General features: G+C 41.3%; 1 protein-coding gene across 4 annotated transcripts in view; it reads right to left on the bottom strand.

Moving 5' to 3' along the window:
* Nucleotides 1-8,681: 8,681 nt before the first annotated feature.
* E75 (ecdysone-induced protein 75) overlaps nucleotides 8,682-20,169 on the bottom strand; it is a 152,225-nt gene continuing 140,737 nt past the window's right edge. For all 4 annotated transcript variants that reach the window (XM_035881322.2, XM_035881318.2, XM_035881321.2 and 1 more), the window contains exons 3-5: nucleotides 17,945-18,089; nucleotides 14,566-14,807; nucleotides 8,682-14,229 (exon numbers count right to left, since the gene is read on the bottom strand). In XM_035881322.2, the coding sequence (XP_035737215.2) occupies nucleotides 12,130-14,229; nucleotides 14,566-14,807; nucleotides 17,945-18,089 (2,487 nt within the window). In that variant the 3' untranslated portion in view covers nucleotides 8,682-12,129. The remainder of the gene's footprint in view (nucleotides 14,230-14,565; nucleotides 14,808-17,944; nucleotides 18,090-20,169) is intronic.

Genomic DNA, 20,169 nt, shown 5'->3' with positions numbered 1-20,169 from the left:
AGTAATGATACGAACGGGAACGATTTTATATACCTTATGTATCCGCAATTTTATCATTTTTTTTTTTGAATATCGCAATATTACAAAAAACGATATGATACAATATATTGTTCCATTTGAATTATTTATATACGAGATTAACTTTGTTGTAATTATTATTATTATTATTATTATTATTATTATTTCCCTTTTTTTTGGTCGTAAACTTCCATTATCTACATAATTTTGTATACAATAATTATTGCTTCTTTGTATGTGTGTGTGCATTTTTTTCTTCTTTGATTATCGAATTATAATGATTCGATGATTATGATTAAATGTTGTTTATTGCTTACCGGATGACGTTGGAACGACGATCTACGTCATCCACGAGTCTTCGTTTTTTCCCGTTAAACCTGTCAACGTATACTGTTCTTAGAAATCGTCTGCAATTGTATTGATGCATTTAATGACATTGATCTATATATATACATATGTATTTGTATATATACGCGCGCGCGCGTGTGTGTGTGTGTGTAAGTAATCTAAATGTGAAAAAATGTATGCGCACACAAACGTAAATTGAAATTATGAAAATAGAGAGAAAAAAAAAGAACGAATATGGAAAAAAAAAAAATAAAAAAGAAAACAAACTGATTTGAGCTCATTTTAATTTCACGAGGTTCTTAATTATGGTAATCGATGCATTTTTCGTGATTACATGTTTCACTTTCTAGAAGAGACAAGCAACGGAATGAAATGCAACGATATATGTATGTACGTGTTCGTTATCGAGAAACGTTAGCCGCAAGAATGAAAGAGAAACGAAAGAGTGAAAACGTGTTGCATTCGTAAATTGCGAGTACGTAAATAGATATCTATGTTTGTGTATGTACACATTTAATACATGCACAGTTGCGTGGATTTACCGTGTCGGTACTGGATTTGCGTTTGGTATTAAATCGAAATAGCCGAGAGGAAAGCGATTTCTTTTGAAAGCTATAGCGGAAATATTTCGATGAACTTGCAGATAGGATTTCTTTTATCTTCCTTTCTCTTTTTTCTTTTTTTCTTTTTTTTTTTTTTAATGGATATCGTACAGTTTAAAGCTCTACAATCTCGTATGACTTTTATAAACTTGAAAAAAAAAATATATATATATATAATTTTTGATATAATTTGAAATCTAACAATCGTACGTAGATAAGAATAAAATATTATTAAATTAATCATTGTGCGTGTATTGTATGATTAAAAAAATTTAGAGATCGATGTTACATAATCTGATGCATTAGGAAATATTAGATTATATTAAATATACATATTATATAATATGAATCTGATACAAGAGATATTATATAATATTATATAATATTAATCTAATATATTTATAAGAACAGTATTATCGATGAATGCATGGAGGAAGCAGTGCGCAGTTGAAAAATCAATAGGATCGATAATTCACAATGATAAGATGACCATGAGAGAGAGAGAGAGAGAGAGAGAGAGAGAGAGAGAGAGAGGAGAGAGAACGTAACGATTCTCGTCAGCTGTGTGATTTGCGAAGTAAATATCGCACATCGTAGGCTCCTGTCGTTTCGCCTTCTATTCAAATATTTGAGGTAAAAGCTTGCTCGTTGATATACCACTCTTATCTATGTCCAATACGGAGGATCCTCGCGAGTAAGAACACCACGAATACCAACGCAAAATTATTTCGAAATTCGAACGAGAAACGAAATAATAATCCCTCTCTGTTTTCTGTACTTAAAAGGAACAAAAGAAAATTAAGACCCTTCTAATTAAATGAATAAAACGATCAATGGGAGTTCTACTTAAGGGACGATCAAATCAAGGGAACTCCTTGTTGGGATATAACAAAGAGAGCAAACATTTATTATTGATTCCTATATTCTTTCTCTTTCTATATATATATATATATATATATATATATATATTTGTTCCAAGTATATATCCAATAAATCCTATTTATTTGATTCCATGGAAAAAAATGAAATAATTGTATCGTCCTGTTAGCAGTGAAGGACGAAGAATAAAAAAAAAAAAGGAAAGAAAAAAGAAGAAAAAAAAATAGAAAAAAAAAGTCTTTGTAAAAGGGCATGGGAAGTGCATTATTTCGTCATTATATTATTTCGAATCGTTTTAGGTACGTAAATGGGCCATATGGTCGTATACCACTTTTCATTAGGGTTGCCGACGATCGGTGCTGTTAAGCAAAACCATGCGTCAATTGGTATCACGTGCGTTTCTTTCGATTGTTATGTATTATCGGGACAATCGTTTTTCACGTTAAAAACAAACAAAAAATAAGAAACAAGCAAAAAGAGAAATTAGAGAGAGAATTATAGAGCCCTTTCGAGATATTGAAAGAGATTAGTATTCCTTTTTCGCCTCGATGGAACTTGTGGTAATTTTTTTTCAGACTACGAACGAACGTACAGTTTTATCTGAAATTTCTATAGAAAAATATATAAAGGAAATTTTCATTGACGACGAAACAAATTTAATTTTTAGAAAGTTGCTAATAAAAAAAGAAAAAAAGAAAGAAAAAAAAATATTTTATCAAGTAAGCAAGATTCTTAATCCTGACGAAGGCCAATAACGAACGACGCAATTTCCAAACTCCCTTACCCCTTATTCCCTCGAAGTTACTTAAACCTCGTTGTTCTTGGGTGTTCCATTTTTTTTCCACTATCCCGTCACACTTTTCTGTAACCCTGTTCGCGATATTCCATTCCGGCTCACCTCAACATTCTATCTGGTCGTTCTAGATAAGTCACGGTAATAAGTGTCGGTAATGTATTGACATAGAAGTTGGACGTTCACTATCATCAGATATTATCAGAAAATTTTTAATAAAATTTTTAAAACAAACAATATCCTGATATTAAGTAATTTTTATATATAACGAAAATTATTTATTGTTTATTACACAACAAAGTCAGATATCACGTTATGTTAATAATACTATATATAGTAAATACTATGATATTATTTATTTATATTTAAAGTATTACAAATTTTGATTATTTAAAATATTTCATTCCAGAATGAACGATCGTAAATTAAATCTTACGATGTAGTATGAGTTAGAAGTTAGAAAGTATACGTTGTATATCAGGAGAAAATCATATTTATGTATATACATATACATAAGTACTTAGATATGAAATTCTTAATACGTTTCTCTTTCTCTCTCTCTCTCTCTCTCTCTCTCTCTCTCTCTCTCTCTCTCTCTCTCTATAGCAACCAATTCGTATAAACATGCATGCATACCATTGACGATCGATTTATCGACTTAGCGTACATTCATTTTTATATTCCACGATGTATTTTTGGAAAAGCACATATACGCACACACACACACACACACACACCTGACGTCCCATCGTTTGATCCCGTCTGTGAATTGCGTGACGTCATTCCCTTTCTTTTTTTTTCACCTTTTTGCGTTTTATTTGTTTCGGTAAAAACAATGACGATTCTTCAACCATTTTCTCTCATTCCATTATTTCTTATTCCATCCTTTATTATCCACGGTTGACTTAGATATCGACGACGTTGGAGGACGACGGTGCAGCTTGGAAAAGATTTAATCGTAGAAATGAGACGAGACGGGACAGATGCGATCTAAGGTGAATGAAGGTCGAGTAGCCGCTTTATTTTTATATCGAGACAAGAAAGAAGGAAAGAATGAAAGAATAAAAGAATAAAAAAAAAGAAAAAAAAAGAAGAAGAAGAAAAGAAAGAAAGAGGACTCGTCGTCGTCGTCGACGACGACGACGGTCAGAATCAGCTCTCCGATATGAGTCTGCGACGCATCCGATATGAGTCTACGACGGGAAGGATCAGGCGAGATCTTTCCTTATCTTTTTTCATCTATTTTTTTTTTTTTATTTTCTTCTCCTCTATTTATCCTTAGTCCCATCCCTTCCCACGTTTCTTTATACTAAAATCTTTATTTATAAAGTATAGTGATTCGCGCTCTCTGTCTATTAGCTTTATCGTCAAATTAACGCACGTTTGATTCTATAAAATACGTCAATTGATAAACGTAATGAAGATTGATAAGTTCTTATATTTGTATTAAAGAAAAAAAAAAAAGAAAGAAAAAAAAGAAAGAAGGAAACGATTAGTTTGCGATAAAATAAGATTGAAATAGAGAGAGAGAAAGAGAGAAAAGATCTTTTTTCTGCGTAGAAGAGTTTATCGAAAGGGAGAAAGGCCTCTCGGAAGACCGCCCCTATTTTTCGAAGAGTGGCACGCGTGGCTCGTTGCCGTTCGAAGGCCAAGCTACTCGTAAATTCTCATTTCGGGCAAGGGGGGTGGAAAAGCAGTGGGACGAGCATCGACGAGCCTATTCCGTCGGACGCTTTGCTTTTTCGCACGGGGGTCGTGACCTTGGCACGTGGAAAGCTCGAACGTGGGTGGTAAAACGTAGGACGAGCTAAAAGGGATGAAGGGAGCGCACGAGCGAAAAGGGACCGAGGACAGGGGTACGTTGACCCGGAAGAAGAAGAAGAAAGCTTCGAGCAAGATAAAATGAGTGCGTTCGTTCTTTTTTTTTTTCCTTACCTTCCTCTCTCTCACTCTATTTTTCTTCGCCCTTTCTATTCCTTCTGACCCCGCTACCCCTTCCTCTCCATTCTTCTCTCTCTCTCTCTTTCTCTTTCTCTCCTTTATTTGCTACCCCTCGACGAAAGACAGCCTTCGAATTTCGACGAGGAATACACGATGTGTGCCAACGAGTGTATAGGCCAATATTATTTTTCGTTTGTATTATGGATTTCTTTCCGTCTTTCCACTTTTTCTTTTCTTTTTCTTTATCCTTACCCTTTCTTTTTCTTTTTTTTTTTTCTTTCCTTACACGGGGAAAAAGAAGAAGAGAGGAGAATGAGAAAAAGGAAAAGCAAATGATCGAGCGTAGAATAAATTTTTGTCTTTGAAATAATCGATGTCTTTTCATAGGAAAGAATGTTATTACGATGAGTTTTCATTGATATTAAAATAATATTTTCCCGACATAGCCGACGAACATTTCTTCGTTATTTCGTGTCGTTATGGTCATCGATTTCGGCCTTCCCGACGATCGCAAATGTCATTTTTCGTAATAGAAAGTTATACCGAGTAATAGACGAGGTCAAAGTAAAGATTTACGATTACGAGTTTCATGGAGACTTATCGCATCTCTACGTTTCCACGTGTATAAAATCTCTTTGGTCATGTATTTATACCATATCGTTCATATTTATGTTAATGTTAATCGGCCTTCAACGAGATACTAACTTAAACTTTTGAACCTAACTTTGGTTTCGCTTTTGCCTCATTGTTTCTTCCATTTTACCACTCGATTACCATAAGCTTTATCCTTTTGTATCCATTTTTCGTCCACCATATTTCATATCATCTATCCCCTTATCATTTATTCTACAACCCTAATCCCCGAACGAAATGAGATACGAAGAAGTATCACATAGGGACTTTCTGAGATATCGATAAATTCTTCCGAGAGAATTAGCGCGGTATTATCGAGATAGCTGATCTTCACTATTTCTCTCCATGAGAAAAAGGGTGGACGTGATCGAACGATATACATAAATATATGGATTATCTTTTTGATCAAGACCAAAAAGTATGTGCATATATATATATATATATATATATATATATATATATATATATATATACAATTAATTAATAAAGCGTAATACCGAATTTTTACAAATTACAATATTTTTCATTTTGTATAGTAAATAAAAGCAATTAGTTAATCCGATTCATCGCACGCGCACACACACACACACACAAACAAACACATATACATACATACATGACAAGCAGAACTGACACATACGAATATACTTATATGGATGACGTCGTAAGAATATTAATAGAGACATCGGTATTGAAAAAAGATCGCTAGGAAGAAGGGGATATTATTATTTCAGTCTGCGAGACGGGAAGAAGAAGGTTTCGAGGTTAATCGGTGCGGGAAGGGCGAGGTATTCTCGACGGCTCTTTGTCTCGATAAGAGAAAAGGAAGGAGGAGAGAAAGAGAAAAAAAGAAAGAACGAAAAAAAAGAGAGAGAGAGAGAGAGAGAGAGGATGGCAACGTGCGACCTCGCTCGGACCTTGAACGTGCGAGCCGGCTTTTGTGTTGGCAACGAAGAAGACGACGACGACAACGACGAAGGGATGCGTTAGGACACAGTTCGTCTCTATACGAAGGGCGTCTCAAAGGTTAATACTTATCGTAAATCGTTTCAACGATCACGTACGCAAGAGATTGAGTGCGAGAGAGAGAGAGAGAGAGAGAGAGAGAGATAGAGAGAGAGAGAGAGAGAGAGAGAGAAAACAAAATATCAATAAAAACATATGCCTTCGTTCATTTTCAATAATATTACATTTATACAAGTCGAGAGAAAGGACATTGTTATATAAATCGTAAGAGCCAAAGATACATGATAATATTTATATTCTTATTTCATTTGTCTTTTATTTTTTTTCTTTTTTTTTATTTGGAACGATCTTTAATATTAAATATATATTTTTCTCGATTAATACGTTGGATGATTAATAATAATAAATGAAGAAAAAAAAAAGAAAGAAAGAAAAAAAAAAGATTGGGCAGAGTAAAACATGAACGCTTGAAATGTATTTTATTGCAGGAAGAAGAGATGATTTAATGAAAGAGTAATGGCGTAATAACGTATGGATATATGCATATATGTTTCGTATAGTAATCGGTACAAGGAATGAAGATGGTGGAAAAATGGAGGCGTGTTGCGTGGCAACGGTCGCGTGCTCACCTTGTGGCACGCGCGGATCCAATAGCTTCCGCCCTCGGATCTTTTGTCGCGTGGGCGATTTTAATTTGACAGGTAGGTAGGTAGATAGATAGATAGATAGATAGGTAGGTAGGTAGGTAGGTAGGTAGGTAGGTAGATAGGTAGGTAGGTAGGTAGATAGGTAGGTAGATAAATAAATAGATACATTGATATCTATCATACATGTAACTGCGAACATTTAACCATAGATATAAAATTACGTAACTTTACGATATACCCCTCTCTCTCTCTCTCTCTCTTCCTATATATATATATATATATATGTGTGTGTGTGTGTTTGTGTGTTCTCTTTATTGGTATTTATTGGAAATTGGAGATTATATTGAAGATAATTGAAACGATTTAAGTATCGAGAAATTGATCTTTCGGCGATCATGTATTACAACAGAATTGTATATATATATATACATATATTATTACATGCATACATAGATATATACATATGTATGTACATATTTATTTATATACATAGATAGATATACCGATGAAGATTTCAACGGCGCACGTTGCTTTCTTCGCTCGTAAAATATAAGAGAAGATCGAGGTAGAACGAAAGTGATTCTCGTCGGGGGCCGACTTCTGATGATTTTCTCGAAACTATATACTTTCTCTTAGGATACTTACACAGACGGTAATAATAGCCTATATTAGAAAAGTTCTCGCAATAGTATGATACGATGAGAAATGAAGGAGTACATCACGCTCAGCCAAGAGAAAAGATGATGATGATGATGATGATGATGATGATGATGATGATCTCCTCCTCCTCCTCACTTCCCACCCTCTCCATACTCATCCGACGTTTTAGCTGAAAATTCGCTATAACGTTTCGCGTAAAATGTAAAAGATGCGAACGAGAAGAAAGAATACGAGCGAAAAAGAAAAGAAAGAAAAAGACGAAGAAATGGAAAAACAAACGAGGAAATATTTAGTAGAAAGTTTCGAGGGATGACGAGGAACATAATGAATGGCTTTCGAGTACGGGTGAAATAACGAGATCTTCCGTATTATTATTTTTTTTTTTTTTTTTTTTTTTTTTTTTTTTTTTTTTTTTTTTTATGTATAATTCACCAGACAATGTTTATTCAGACGACCTCACAACTCCCAAGCGTACAAAATGACGTGCTCACTGGGCAATATGCGGGGCTGGCTTCTTTTGTATTTCTTGCGTGTAGAGTAAGTTTTTATTATTTTTTTTTTCTTCCTTTTTCACATTCTCCTCCCTATCTTCATACACCTGCTTTCTTATTTTCACTTTCTCGCAAAAAAAATTTTTTTTCTTTTTCTTTATTTTCCTTATCATTTCCACCCCAGAAACAACGGCTCTCTCTCTCTCTCTCGCGCGCGCTCTCTTTCTCTCTCTCTCTCTCTCTCTCTCTCTCGCTCTCTTTCTCTCTTTGTATCTCATTTCTTATTGGATAGAGAAATATATCATACTTTATGTATCGTTTACTATAATAATCATTATGTGTAGGTTTATGCATAACAAGTATTACGAATATCAACGCTAGTTTGTCCGAGGGTTGGTGGAGTGGGGGTGGGATGTGTCGAAAGGGCGGGAGAGGGAATACGGTGGGAGAGGATTTTATTTTTGAGACGGGGATAATGAAGAAGGGACAGGGTGATATAGGTTTTTCTCTGACGGCGGCGGCGATTGCGACAGCGGCTGGGGGAAAAAGAAAGGGATCGACGATGATAAGGAATGAATCGGTGGATGGGGGGAGAGGACGAAGGAGGGGAGTATTGTGACAAGACAAGAAGTACGCGCGTGTGTATGTGTTTCTGTGTTTTTCTGTGTGTTCGAATCTGCGTGATTGTGTTTGTCTGCTCGTGTAGTTTTGTAGTATCGAGGATAGAAGCCGTTTCGGGAAAATCGGGATTACGGATAGGGATACGGAGAAAGTAGTAGCTGTAGTGATAGTGGTAATGATAATGGTAGTGATAGTAGTAGTAATAGTAGTAGTAGTAGTAGTAGTAGTAGTAGTATAGTGGAGTGGGTAGCGTGTGGTGAAGAAGCAAGTGGAACGAAGGATTTCTACGAGAGGGGATGGATCGCTACGCGTGTCACACGGACGAGAAGCTAATTAATTAAGTAATTAATTAAATTAATTAATTAATTGTCTCTCATTTTCTTTTGCCGAGGAAATAGGATTTCTCATTCTGGAATATATAATAAATACAGGCCTTTAAACAGCCGGTGTACGGTATTACGATACTGTACGCCGTGCGACAAGGAGAGACGATGATATCGGATGTACGTGTATGTGTTGTTTCGTATTTGTTGTGTGTGTGTGTGTGTGTGTATGTGTGTGTGCTTCGAAGGGATTTGCAAAAGCGGCTTTTCTTTTTTTTTTTTCTTTCGTCGGGGAAAGGTTTCCTGCTTCCTCATAGATTTTTCGCTATCCCGCGAAATTCTTCTCCAGTTTCTTTTCCATTTTTCTTCTTTTTGTTTTGTGGGATCGCGAGACTTCAGGCGAACTGCTATTTAATTGTGTTTATTTATTTATTTATTTATTTATTTATTTCTTTATTCTCTCTCTCTCTCTCTCTCTCTCTCGCTCTCTCTCGCTCTCTCTCTTTTTTAATGTCTTTTCTAGCACGTAATTCAGCGTGTATTGAAGAATTATTGTATTCTCGAGCGTGCGTGCGCGCGTGTCCTGTGTTTACGTATATATTCATGTGTATGTGTATGTGTATGTGTATGTGTGTATGTGTGTGTGAGTTTTGCGGTATTATCGTATGTTCCTATGATATCCGTGTGTTACATGGTATATGATCTCCCTGTGTGTTTTCTAATGTGTGTCTGTACCGTATGTTCGCTCTTGAATATGCCGGGGGTCAAGGGGGCGGGGCGGGCGTCTCAACAACACGTCGGCGGCGGCCCGCCGCGTCTATCTCTATCATTTTATCCTCTTTCACGCATTATCCGTAAAGCAACGAAAAACTTTTTCGCACATTCGCGCCAACTAGGACTCAGCCTTACGATTCTACTATTTACAAAACGTTTGCCGATACTATATCTCGGAGCTCTCTCTCTCTCTCTCTCTCTCTCTCTCTCTCTCTCTCTCTCTCTCTCTCTCTCTCGCTCTCTCTCTCTCTCACTGTTTGTTCGTCCATCCATCCGTACGTACATCTATCCCTAACACTCTTTAAATTTCTCATGCCTTTTATTTTTCAATGATCGTACTTCGATCCTACGGGGGAAAAAAAAACAAATCTTTCTCCTTCGATCTATTTCGTCTACAATCATCTCGTCGTCCTTGTCTTTTCCTCACAACGCTACGTATCTCTCTCTCTCTCTCTCTCTCTCTCTCTCTCTCTCTCTTTCCTTGCCACACGCGCAACACATACGGATGTATATATACGTAATCACCCTTGCACTCTCTCTCTCTCTCTTCTCTTTCAATGCAGCCACACGAAACACGTAATATGTGTTCGCCGCGTTCGAAAGCGGCACCTACTACGATATCTATTGTATCTCGCTACACGACGCGATTAGAGGATTATAATTAACGTCGCGTCGATTCTCCCGTTCGTACGTGGGATAAACGACACGCGGTATAAAGGTACGGTAATTGCAAACTGGAGGCCGCGGCGGGCCGGTCAGTCTCATAACAAAATCATCTTAAATCTTTAAATCGAATCTAGCGTTTTCCCTCTCGATTAATCGAAAGATCGCCGCTATTTCTATTTCTATATCTTTCTTCTCTATCTTTCTCGCTCGCTCTCTCGCTCTCTCTCGCTCTCTCTTTTCTCTCTCTCTCTCTCTCTCTCTCTCTCTCTCTCTCTCTCTCTCTCTCGATCAGAAGAAACTTCGATTGCCCCGACTCGCTTCCACAAGCACGCGTTTTCTTTCTCTCTCTCTCTCTCTCTCTCTCTCTCTCTCTCTCTCTCTCTCTCTCTCTCTCTCTCAATCATACAGACGCACACAAAAAAAAAACCACTATACTTCTCTCATTCTATGATTCACCCTTTTTATCTATATATACTTCACACGTACACGAGATGATAACTTTTACGATTATTATACCTTACAGAGATATTACAATAATAATTAATTACTTTTAATAATATTCAATAATTATAGTAGAGTAGATGATCAATGAATGAGGTGGAGACTGTACAGGATGCGCGATTTCCATGATTATCACATGTAATAGATTATTAATTTTTTTTTTCTTTTTGCTTTTATCTTCTGTAAACATTCAATTCTTTTTTCTTTACGGGGTGCAGCACGGTCTATCCTCTAGTTTCGCCTAGAAACAGATAGGTCGAGATAGGTTGATAGCGAGATAACGATAGGTTATTCTTTTTCTTTATTACTTCTTCATCTTTTTTTTTCTTTTCCTTTTTCTTTTGCTCTCTTTCTTTCTTTTATTATTATTATTATTATTATTATTATTATTATTATTATTATTATTATTATTATTATCATTATTATTATTATTTTTTTTTGTTCGTCCCTCTCAAACTCTCTGTTATATCCGGCATCGTGCAACTATTGGAATCCCGCGCTCTTAAACGTCGATCGAAATTTGCGTGCGCGCGCATGAACGTCCAATTCGATCGAGTTTAGCGCGTTTCCTTAGGTGCACGTATACGCACTCTCGGAAAGAAGAAAAGAAACGAAAGAAACTCATAGACATTGAAACGTTCCATTCTCCTCCTTTTCCTCCTTCTATTCTTTCTCCTCCTGTTCTTCTTACTCCTCCTTCTTCTCCTCCTCCTCCTCCTCCTCCTTAGCTCTTTTTCTCTCTCTTCCTGTTTCTCTATATATGTCAGGGAGATGTGGTCCTCTCGTATCATAGCTTTGTCCTCCTTATACTTCTTACCGCGCGTCTTATCGACTTTAGGCGCGGATTATCGATAAAATATTTTAAATTAATAAATTATTTGGTTTGTCACGCGCTCGGAGTGTCCTGGCACTTTGTCATCCTCCTCCTCCTGCAGCTCTTTCTCCACCTCCTCCTCCTCCTCCTCCTCCTCCTCCTCCTCCTGTTTCTTCTCCTTCTGCTTCTGATCCTCTCGGGACGCTCGATTCTCCTCTGTGTGCCGTCGCACGGACGGTAAAATACATATACATGTACGTAACGACACTCTTTGCGCAAGGTGGGTAGTAGTAGTAGTAGTAGTAGTAGTAGTAGTAGTTATAGTAGTAGTAGTAGTGTAGTAGTAGTAATAGTAGTAGTAGTAGTAGTGTAGTAATAGTAGCAATAGAGTACACACGCACACACATGATTCTTCGAGTCACGAAAGAGATCTCCGTCTCGCGGCAAGAGCACTACGCTTCGAGGGAGAGAGCCTTGCAGGGGCCAACGAGCGGCCTCGGCGATGGGGACGGTGACTTCTTCGAGAGGTTTAGAGGTTGCTGACTGTCGGCAATGTCGACTTGGAGCTCCATCATGTTAGTGGGACAACCAGAGAGGACAAGAGTGGCCGTGCTCGAGGTTGGCCTCGGACTCGTGCTTGTACTACTCGATGCCGCAGCCGAGAGGTATCTTGGCGAGGAGGCGGGTGAGTTCCCGACTACGAGGTAATCCGAGGAAGACTGCTGTTGATGGTGTTGATGTTGTTGCTGCTGTTGCTGTTGCTGCTGTTGTTGTTGTTGTTGTTGTTGTTGTTGCTGCCGTGCACCGGTGGTCGTGGTGATGACCGAGGTGGCCGGCCACCTGGAGGAGGAGGAGGTGCTCGAGTAGCTGGAGGTGGCGCATTGCAGCAGACCCTGAGATCCTTGAGACGAGCGCGTGGTGACCGTGGTCGTTGAGGCGCATTGTTCCGCTGGAGATGGCGAAACAGCCGGGGGTGACCTCGGACTCGCCTCCCCTCGCATTATATAATTGTGAATAATGTCGGTACGTTTTAACTGCTCCGCCGTCATCCTAGGTCCCTCCATCAGACTTCTCGCTAGGGTCGAGTGGGTGCTGCTAAGAAGACTCGCGGTTTGCGGGCAGGTTGCCTGAGTCGTCGGATTCGAAGGACTTCGTGCCGGCGGGGAGGTCAAGTGGAGATGTAACTGAGATTGAGCGTGTTGGACAACCACCGCTGGCTCGGCTTCGGCACTGTCCTTTTGCCGGAGAGCACGGAACTTCTTGTGCGGCTTATATGCCTCGTCCATTAACGAGTTCGTGTCGTAGAGCGGTGGCGCTTGTAAGACGCGCTTCAGTACCGGCATGTCCTCAACTTCTTTGTCCTCGGAGCGTGGACTCGAGCAAACCGAGGTGGGTGCGCTACTGGCGCTGCTACTCGCTGGCTTATCGGCCTTTTCGGTACCAGATTCGATGCCACTGTCGCTCGGCGAATCCAATTTGCGGAAACGCGGACAGTGTGGCGGCTGAGGCGTTTTGCTCAAGCTTCCGCGATGAAGTTCGTCCTCGCCGGAGCTCGTGCTGCCGGAATTGGCGCGTCTACGGTGCGGACAGAGACCGCCGGCTAACGTAGCAGCGAGAAGAGGTGCGCTCGACGCGTGGTGTCCGCTTGGTGCCGCCGCAACGTGATGGTACTCCGTCAGGGAGGCTACCTCGCCGCTGCACGTGCTCTCGGTACTCGAGACGCTACCGAGTGGACTCTTGACGGCCTCGTCGAGTGTGACGTCCGAGGCCGAGCCCCAAGAAGCCGGAGGTTCCTCTTCCATCGGCCAATGTTGCTGAGCTTGCTGTTGTTGCCCCGATTGTGCTTGCTGTTGTTGTTGCTGCTGCTGCTGCTGCTGCTGCTGTTGTTGCTGCTGTTGCTGTTGATTCGTCGCTATTACATGTTGCGTCTGCTGCTGCTGCTGTGCTTGGAGTTGCTGTTGTTGTTCGGTCATCTTAAACGCGAGAAGCTTCTCCGAGTGCAAAGTGTTAAGCGTTCTAAGATCCGGTATCTTTTTCAACAATTCCCTCAAAATATCCGGATGTTGGGGATGGCTCTGAGCGAGTACCGTTTGCAGAGCGTTGCGCAACTTGTTGTGCATACGTTCGACGAGTTCGGTATTGCGTAGTCCCGGTCTGTCCGCGGCGATTACGACCACCGAGCAGAAGAGCCCGAGCTCGGCGTCTGACAGCCGCAGAGAGTTGACCCTTTCGGCGAAATCGAACATCGAGTCCATGAGGAATCTCGCGTTGCTGCTGTTGTGGATGGATTCGCGCTTTAACACCTGTCCGTTCAAGCATATCATGCTATTCGTTTGAGCGTCGAACATGCAGGCCAGCCTAACGAGTAAGACCTCGAAGACGCCGGCTTTCAAAAGTGTGACCTGGTCATCCTGAGCCAGCAGGCTGAATCCAGGGATGCGCTTGGCGAACTCTACCACGCCACGAATCGCCGGCGAGAACCTTTTGGAGAAATCCTGAAGCAATTCTTGCTGGCCGGTCAATGGTTGCGGATTCGGATTCAGCGGACATGCCTGTCGACATAAAGTAAAACAAACGTGCTAGGTCAGAGGACGAGATTAATCGAGAAAGCAAATCGTGACCGGTCGTCCTCCGTGCCGTGCGCAACGATTAAAGCACGGCGCTTATTCCTCCGCGAGTTTTCGAGGACGACCGGTCCCCGGACGATCAACATTTCCGCATAGATCTGATCGAAGGAGATGATAAAGGATTCGTTATAATATTAAAGCACGTTTAACAGTTTGAAATTTCATAGAAACGGCGAGCACCTTCGAACGTTGTAACCTTCACGTATTATTTCGTACTATCCGTGTATTACCTTCAAATTGTATTGTAAAATTAATTCTTACCAAGGTCGGTGGACAGGCCGTGTAGTTCGGTGTTTCTCGTGCTCTCGCGAGAACGGGCGCGACCTTGTCCCTGGTAAAGTCGCATGTGTCGAGATGAGCCCGGACGACGGTCGCGAGTAAACGCTGCTCGTCTTCCAGCTCGGCCGCTACTGCCTTCTCCTGAGAGCGACTGTGAGAGCTTTGCTGCATGGCAGCCAAAATCCTGGCCTTCTCGCGCTTGGGCACGCGGCCGAATCGCACCGCTGTAACCGAAAGCGGAAGCACCAAGAATTAAACTTGTGTGTAAAGGTCAATCAGAGAGGAAAAACATAGAGAGAGAGAAAGAGAGAGACAGAGAGAGAGAGAGAGAGAGAGAGAATAGCCGTTAAACACTGTCAATGCGATCGATGGACGAGAATGATTCACGCGGTCGACCTTCCTCGACGTGCACATATCGATGCTCGCGTGACGCGAGTTGCTAATCGGTTGATACGTCGACGGTCGACCGTCATTTCGGCCCTCTTTTTCCCGTGAGGAGAGAAAGAGGAGAAAAAAAAAACAGAAAGAAAAAAAGAAATAAAAAAAGGAAAAAAGAGAAAGAAAAAACAAAAGGAAAAGAAAGACTTTGCTTCGCGAAGGGTGAAAGCGCACGACTTTCTCGCACTGAGACGAAAGTTAGCACGGTACGAATCTTCGGTTAGAAAGTAAAGCGACCTCGATGTAGAATTTTTTGACGGAGGATACGAGAGCGGTAAAAAACAGAGAGAGAGAGAGAGAGAGAGAGAGAGAGAGAGAAAGAAATTCATCGAGCAACCTACGTGCATTATGATAATCCACGACTCCATTGAGGATTCCTTTGAGAATAGGTAACTCGTCTCCCATGACGGTCGAGGGAAACGCGTGTAAAAAAAAAAAAAAAAAGAAAACAAATATCGTTGATCTTCTTTGGTATTAGTCGCTTTCGATTAATTTCCGAGAAAGATAATAGACACTTCCGGCGACACACAGAATATAATAAGATCCAATCGTTGTGGTTCGTCGACCGATTTGTTATGGTTGTTCGTTACGACGGAAAACGTTGGAAAGTTTTAGCGTCTTAGATTTATTCCTCGATCTTCGATCTAGGCTGACTCGTGAACGGTGACAAGTCACTCCGGAGGATCAAGGAAAAAAAAAAAATAAGAAAGTAGCGCTCGGTTGGCGGGACACACGACGCACGCCGTTTCTCGAATACGTCCGCTACTTATGTTGCTCTTCAAGACCCGAGCGGGACGGAACGACGCGTGCAAACGCGAGACAGCATCACCGCCGACTGAGTGATGTTCCGCGACTTGCGTTCAACAGCCCCACCACTTATTCAGCCATCAAAGACGCCCCACCACTATCGCGGCACCGCCGACGCGATTGTGGCCTTTGCCGAGCCTTTGGCCTTGAACTTGCTTTCAGCGACAGCCGCACGAGGCGTACCGCCGACCTATATAGCCTATATAGCAGCGAACGTACTCGTTGAGCGTAGCGGTCAACACGAGAGGACGTGCGGCGGGTGAACGGGCGGTCGGTCGGTCGGTCGGTCGGTCGGTCGGTCGGTCGAACGAACGAACGAACGAACGCCTGCGCTTAGAGAAGCGAAAGGGGAGAGAGAGAGAGAGAGAGAGAGAGAGAGAGAGAGAGAGAGAGAGAGAGAGAGAGAGAGAGAGAGAGAGAGAGAGAGAGAGAGAGAGAGAGAAAGAGAGAGAGAAAGACGTCCTTGATCTAAGGATAGACTTGTTAGATACACGATAGAAAGAGAGAGATAAAACGACAACAAAATCATAAAGAGGAAAACAAAGTTGTATAAGTCGTATATACACGAGTTTTCTTTCTCTAACGTAAATAAACGATCGAAGTTATCGATTTAATGAGAACTTTTATTTTTATATTCTTTCGAGTTAAAGATAATAATAATTAATAATAATATATATATATATATAGATATATATATATAATATATATATATATAGATATATGATTTCTTTATGTCACATCGATTCGTCGAAGGATCTTCACCTTGGAAAATATAACGAGAACGTGTATTTGCATTCGCAACATATCGATAATCGTAAATCTATTACAAACGAAATAACCACGGCGACGTCCGCTCGCGGAATGAGTCTTCGGCCAACGTCGCGAGCATGCGCCACCGCCGGGCAGGTGAGTTGTGCGAGAAGTGGGAGTAGCCGGGTCGGTGGTGGGAGTAGCCAAAGTTCGCGAGGTCTCCGCACGACGTTTAGCGCCACACGACGCTACGCGTCGAGGGAGCGCGCACTCTCGCTGCGTTCGTCACCGCGCGAGGAGTGGGAGGCTCCGTTCCGTGCGACGGAAGAGATAGCGTTAGAATGGTGGGGGAGCCGCGAGGGTCACCGGGGATGTAGCGGCACGTAGCGGTACTCTTTCTACGGACTCGACTTAGCCGCGAGCTGAGCTACGCGAGAGATTATTGACCCCGAGAGCTTTGCCTTCTACGTTCCCTCTTATCGTACGTGTTATTAAAGTACGAATGAAAAAATTTCGATCAGATTTTTTTGCTTTCTTTTTTTTTTCTTTCTTTCTTTTTTTTTTCTAAAAAAGCGTTTCTATTCGATTAACATTGATAATTATTATAACTCGACGATAACATTATTAATTATTATTAATAATATAAGAGTATTATATTCGACGATCTCGAATATTCTCTCTCTAGACAGAGATATTTCTATTTGAAGCCTGTTTCTATTTTCGAACTCCTCCGAAGGGGGTCTTAATCTAAATTGGCTCGAATCGTACTTGGGGTCAACGACCTCGTAGGTACTTTGTCGTATCGCGAGTTGTGACTTATTTTATCGACCGTCTTAGAAAGGATGAAAGAAAGAAAGGAATAAAAAGAAAAGAAAAAGAAAAAAAAACAAAAAAAAAAAGAAAAAGGAAGAAATAAGAAGGCGCGGGTCGAAGCTTTCACAAGTATTTCAAAAAGAAAGCGAACTCGTTACACCAATCGCGGGATAATCGTGCTGGCGCTGCTTTCTCGAACAGGCGAAGCGGCCACTTTCGCCCGTTGCGACACCCCTGCGCTGTGTGACGGGGAACAGCGTTACGCAAACGGTCAATGACCTGGCAATCTAAATTTTAAAAGGTACGTTCAAGAAACGGCATCGGTCGCGGGAAAATCGCACGAATTTTTTTCGTTCTTTGCGCAATTCCATTTCATACTCGAGGAGAATGAATAGAACGTTTTCTCTCTCTCTCTCTCTCTCTTTCTCTACCTTTTTATCCTTTTTACTCGTCGCTTATTCTCATCGATCGGATTTTATTATTAGAAGAGTGTTTTACGAAAGAAAAGGAAAAAAGTAGAGAAAATGATATAATGAAAAAAATAAAAACTCACCATCGCGACTCATGCCGACTGCGATGCACTTCTTCAGGCGGCAGTACTGGCAGCGATTCCTGTTGATCCTCAGGATGCTGCACTGTTGATTCTTGGTGCAGGGCCGATACTGTATCTTCTGCTGGATGCTACGGCGAAAGAATCCCTGCGAATCACCAACGAAACCTTCGTCAGTTTGACCGTCGCTGTCCGAGGAGGACCCCGAGGAACAATCGGTCCCCGAGCGCGGGGTGGCCAGCTCGCACTCGCACAAGCACCCCATTAATTCACCCCGAATATACGAATCTACTCTTCTGCGTGTTATGCCGTCTTAGCGAATAGTACTCGCGCGCGTTTATACGCTAACGCGAATCAAAATTATATCTCTATACTATATAATCTCTATATCTTTTTCTATCTATATAATCTATCTATTTCTCAGTGTCTCTCTTTTTCTCTAGCTCACGATCACAAAATAAAAGGAAAATATCTTTCGGCCGAATATACTCGTACACATCGATATACATATATATATATATGTACGTATCTATATATATATATATATATATATAGAAACGAATCGTCTTATTATTTTCGCGAAGGAAGGTGTGCGTTGTCACATCGACAACGAGGAGCGATTTTCGGCGGAAGAAAGAAGCGACCGTTTGTATCGAGGCTTGGCTGTAGACTGGCTCTTTCTAGCACAGAGAGCATAGAGCCTCGGCACATTGCCTCTGGCGCGACGGGGTGGGGGTCCTCTGACCCAATTCCCGGACGTTCACCCGCAGTTCACCGCGTGAAAGTGAGAGTCCCCCTTTGCTTGCTCGCTCGCTCGCTCGCTCGTCGTTCGTTCGTTCGTTCGTTCGTTCGTTCGTTCGTTCGCTCGTTCGCTCGTTTGCTCCTTCTGCTCTCTCTCTCTCTCTCTCTCTCTCTCTCGGTTTCACACACACACACACACACACACATATACTCGCGATCCACGATATTTGTCTTCCTTTTCTCGCAGCAACGAGCACGGAGGTTTGCGCGCGCCTTCCGAACGCTCTACTAACGGGTTCTTTCCCCACCTCCTCTCCTTCTCCTCCTTCTCCTCCCTCCCTCCCTGCCTCCCTCCCTTGTTCGTTCGTACGTACGCTCGCTTGCTGCTCGCTCGCTCACAACCCTCTCGAGCCCTCTTAATAACTCCGATTCCATACCGATTCCGGTCAAAGTACTGTCTCCAAATGGAGAAAAGAAAGTATTACTCGAAAATAATCCATCCGTTAACCGTTAAAGATCCATAGATATTTTCTTATTTCGCGTAATATAATTTCCATTTTGAATAGATAAGGGATCGCGTGTGCCGGGGTATGGGTAGTTGAAGGGAGATAGGCAATAAATAAACCTTAATAAGAATTTATAGGGTCGATATATATATATATATATATATATATATATATATATATATATATATTTATAATCGTAAGTTTTTCTATGAGAGAAAGAATTTTCGAAAGTTATTAGATTGTAGAATCTATAAATAATATTATCTATTATCGATTATTCATTGGCGTATTTATCGTATATCGTTTATGATATAACAAAATATAACGAATTGGGAAAGAATAGGAAAAGAGAATTTAATTTGCGTTTGCAAACTGGAAAATGATTTGGAGGGAAAAGGGGAAATAGGAGAGGGAGGATCGGTTCTCGTCATGATGACGAAGAGGAAGGTAGGTCATGGCGGGTGGATTTCCCGGCGGGCTATCGGTCAACGACCTCGCTTACGTAACTATCGGCGCGTAGACGTTGTCGTCGTCGTCGTCGTCGTCGTCGTCGTCGTCGTCGTCGTCGTCGAACTCGGAAGAAGCGCAAGCGCAAACGCAAGCTTTGCTAGTAGCGAGAAAAGACATGTTATGCACACGCCCGTATACGCGCTTAGACTCGTTCGCGAGTGACTCTTTCGTGACGTCAGTAGCCATGCACACCGCGACCTCGCCTACCTCAACTTCGCTTCGACGACGAAGACACGAGAGAGAGAGAGAGAGAGAGAGAGAGAGAGAGAGAGAGAGAGAGAAAGAGAGAGAGAGAAAGAGAGAGAGAAAGAGAGAGAGAGAGAGAACGATGTACCGTTGCATCTTCGCGCTTCGCGCAAGTCAATGAACCAAAGTGGCTTCTACTCGTAGAATACTCTAACTTTACCAGAAATCTCTTTCTCGATCGTTGATTGATCGGCTATTCCAGTAACTTCATAAACAATGACTAAT

Source organism: Vespa mandarinia, chromosome 20 (genome assembly GCF_050613455.1).
Source record: "Vespa mandarinia isolate Hongniang chromosome 20, ASM5061345v1, whole genome shotgun sequence".
Lineage (NCBI taxonomy): Eukaryota > Metazoa > Arthropoda > Insecta > Hymenoptera > Vespidae > Vespa > Vespa mandarinia.
Note: the sequence above shows the minus strand (reverse complement) of the source record. Positions and strands in the feature narration are given on the sequence as shown.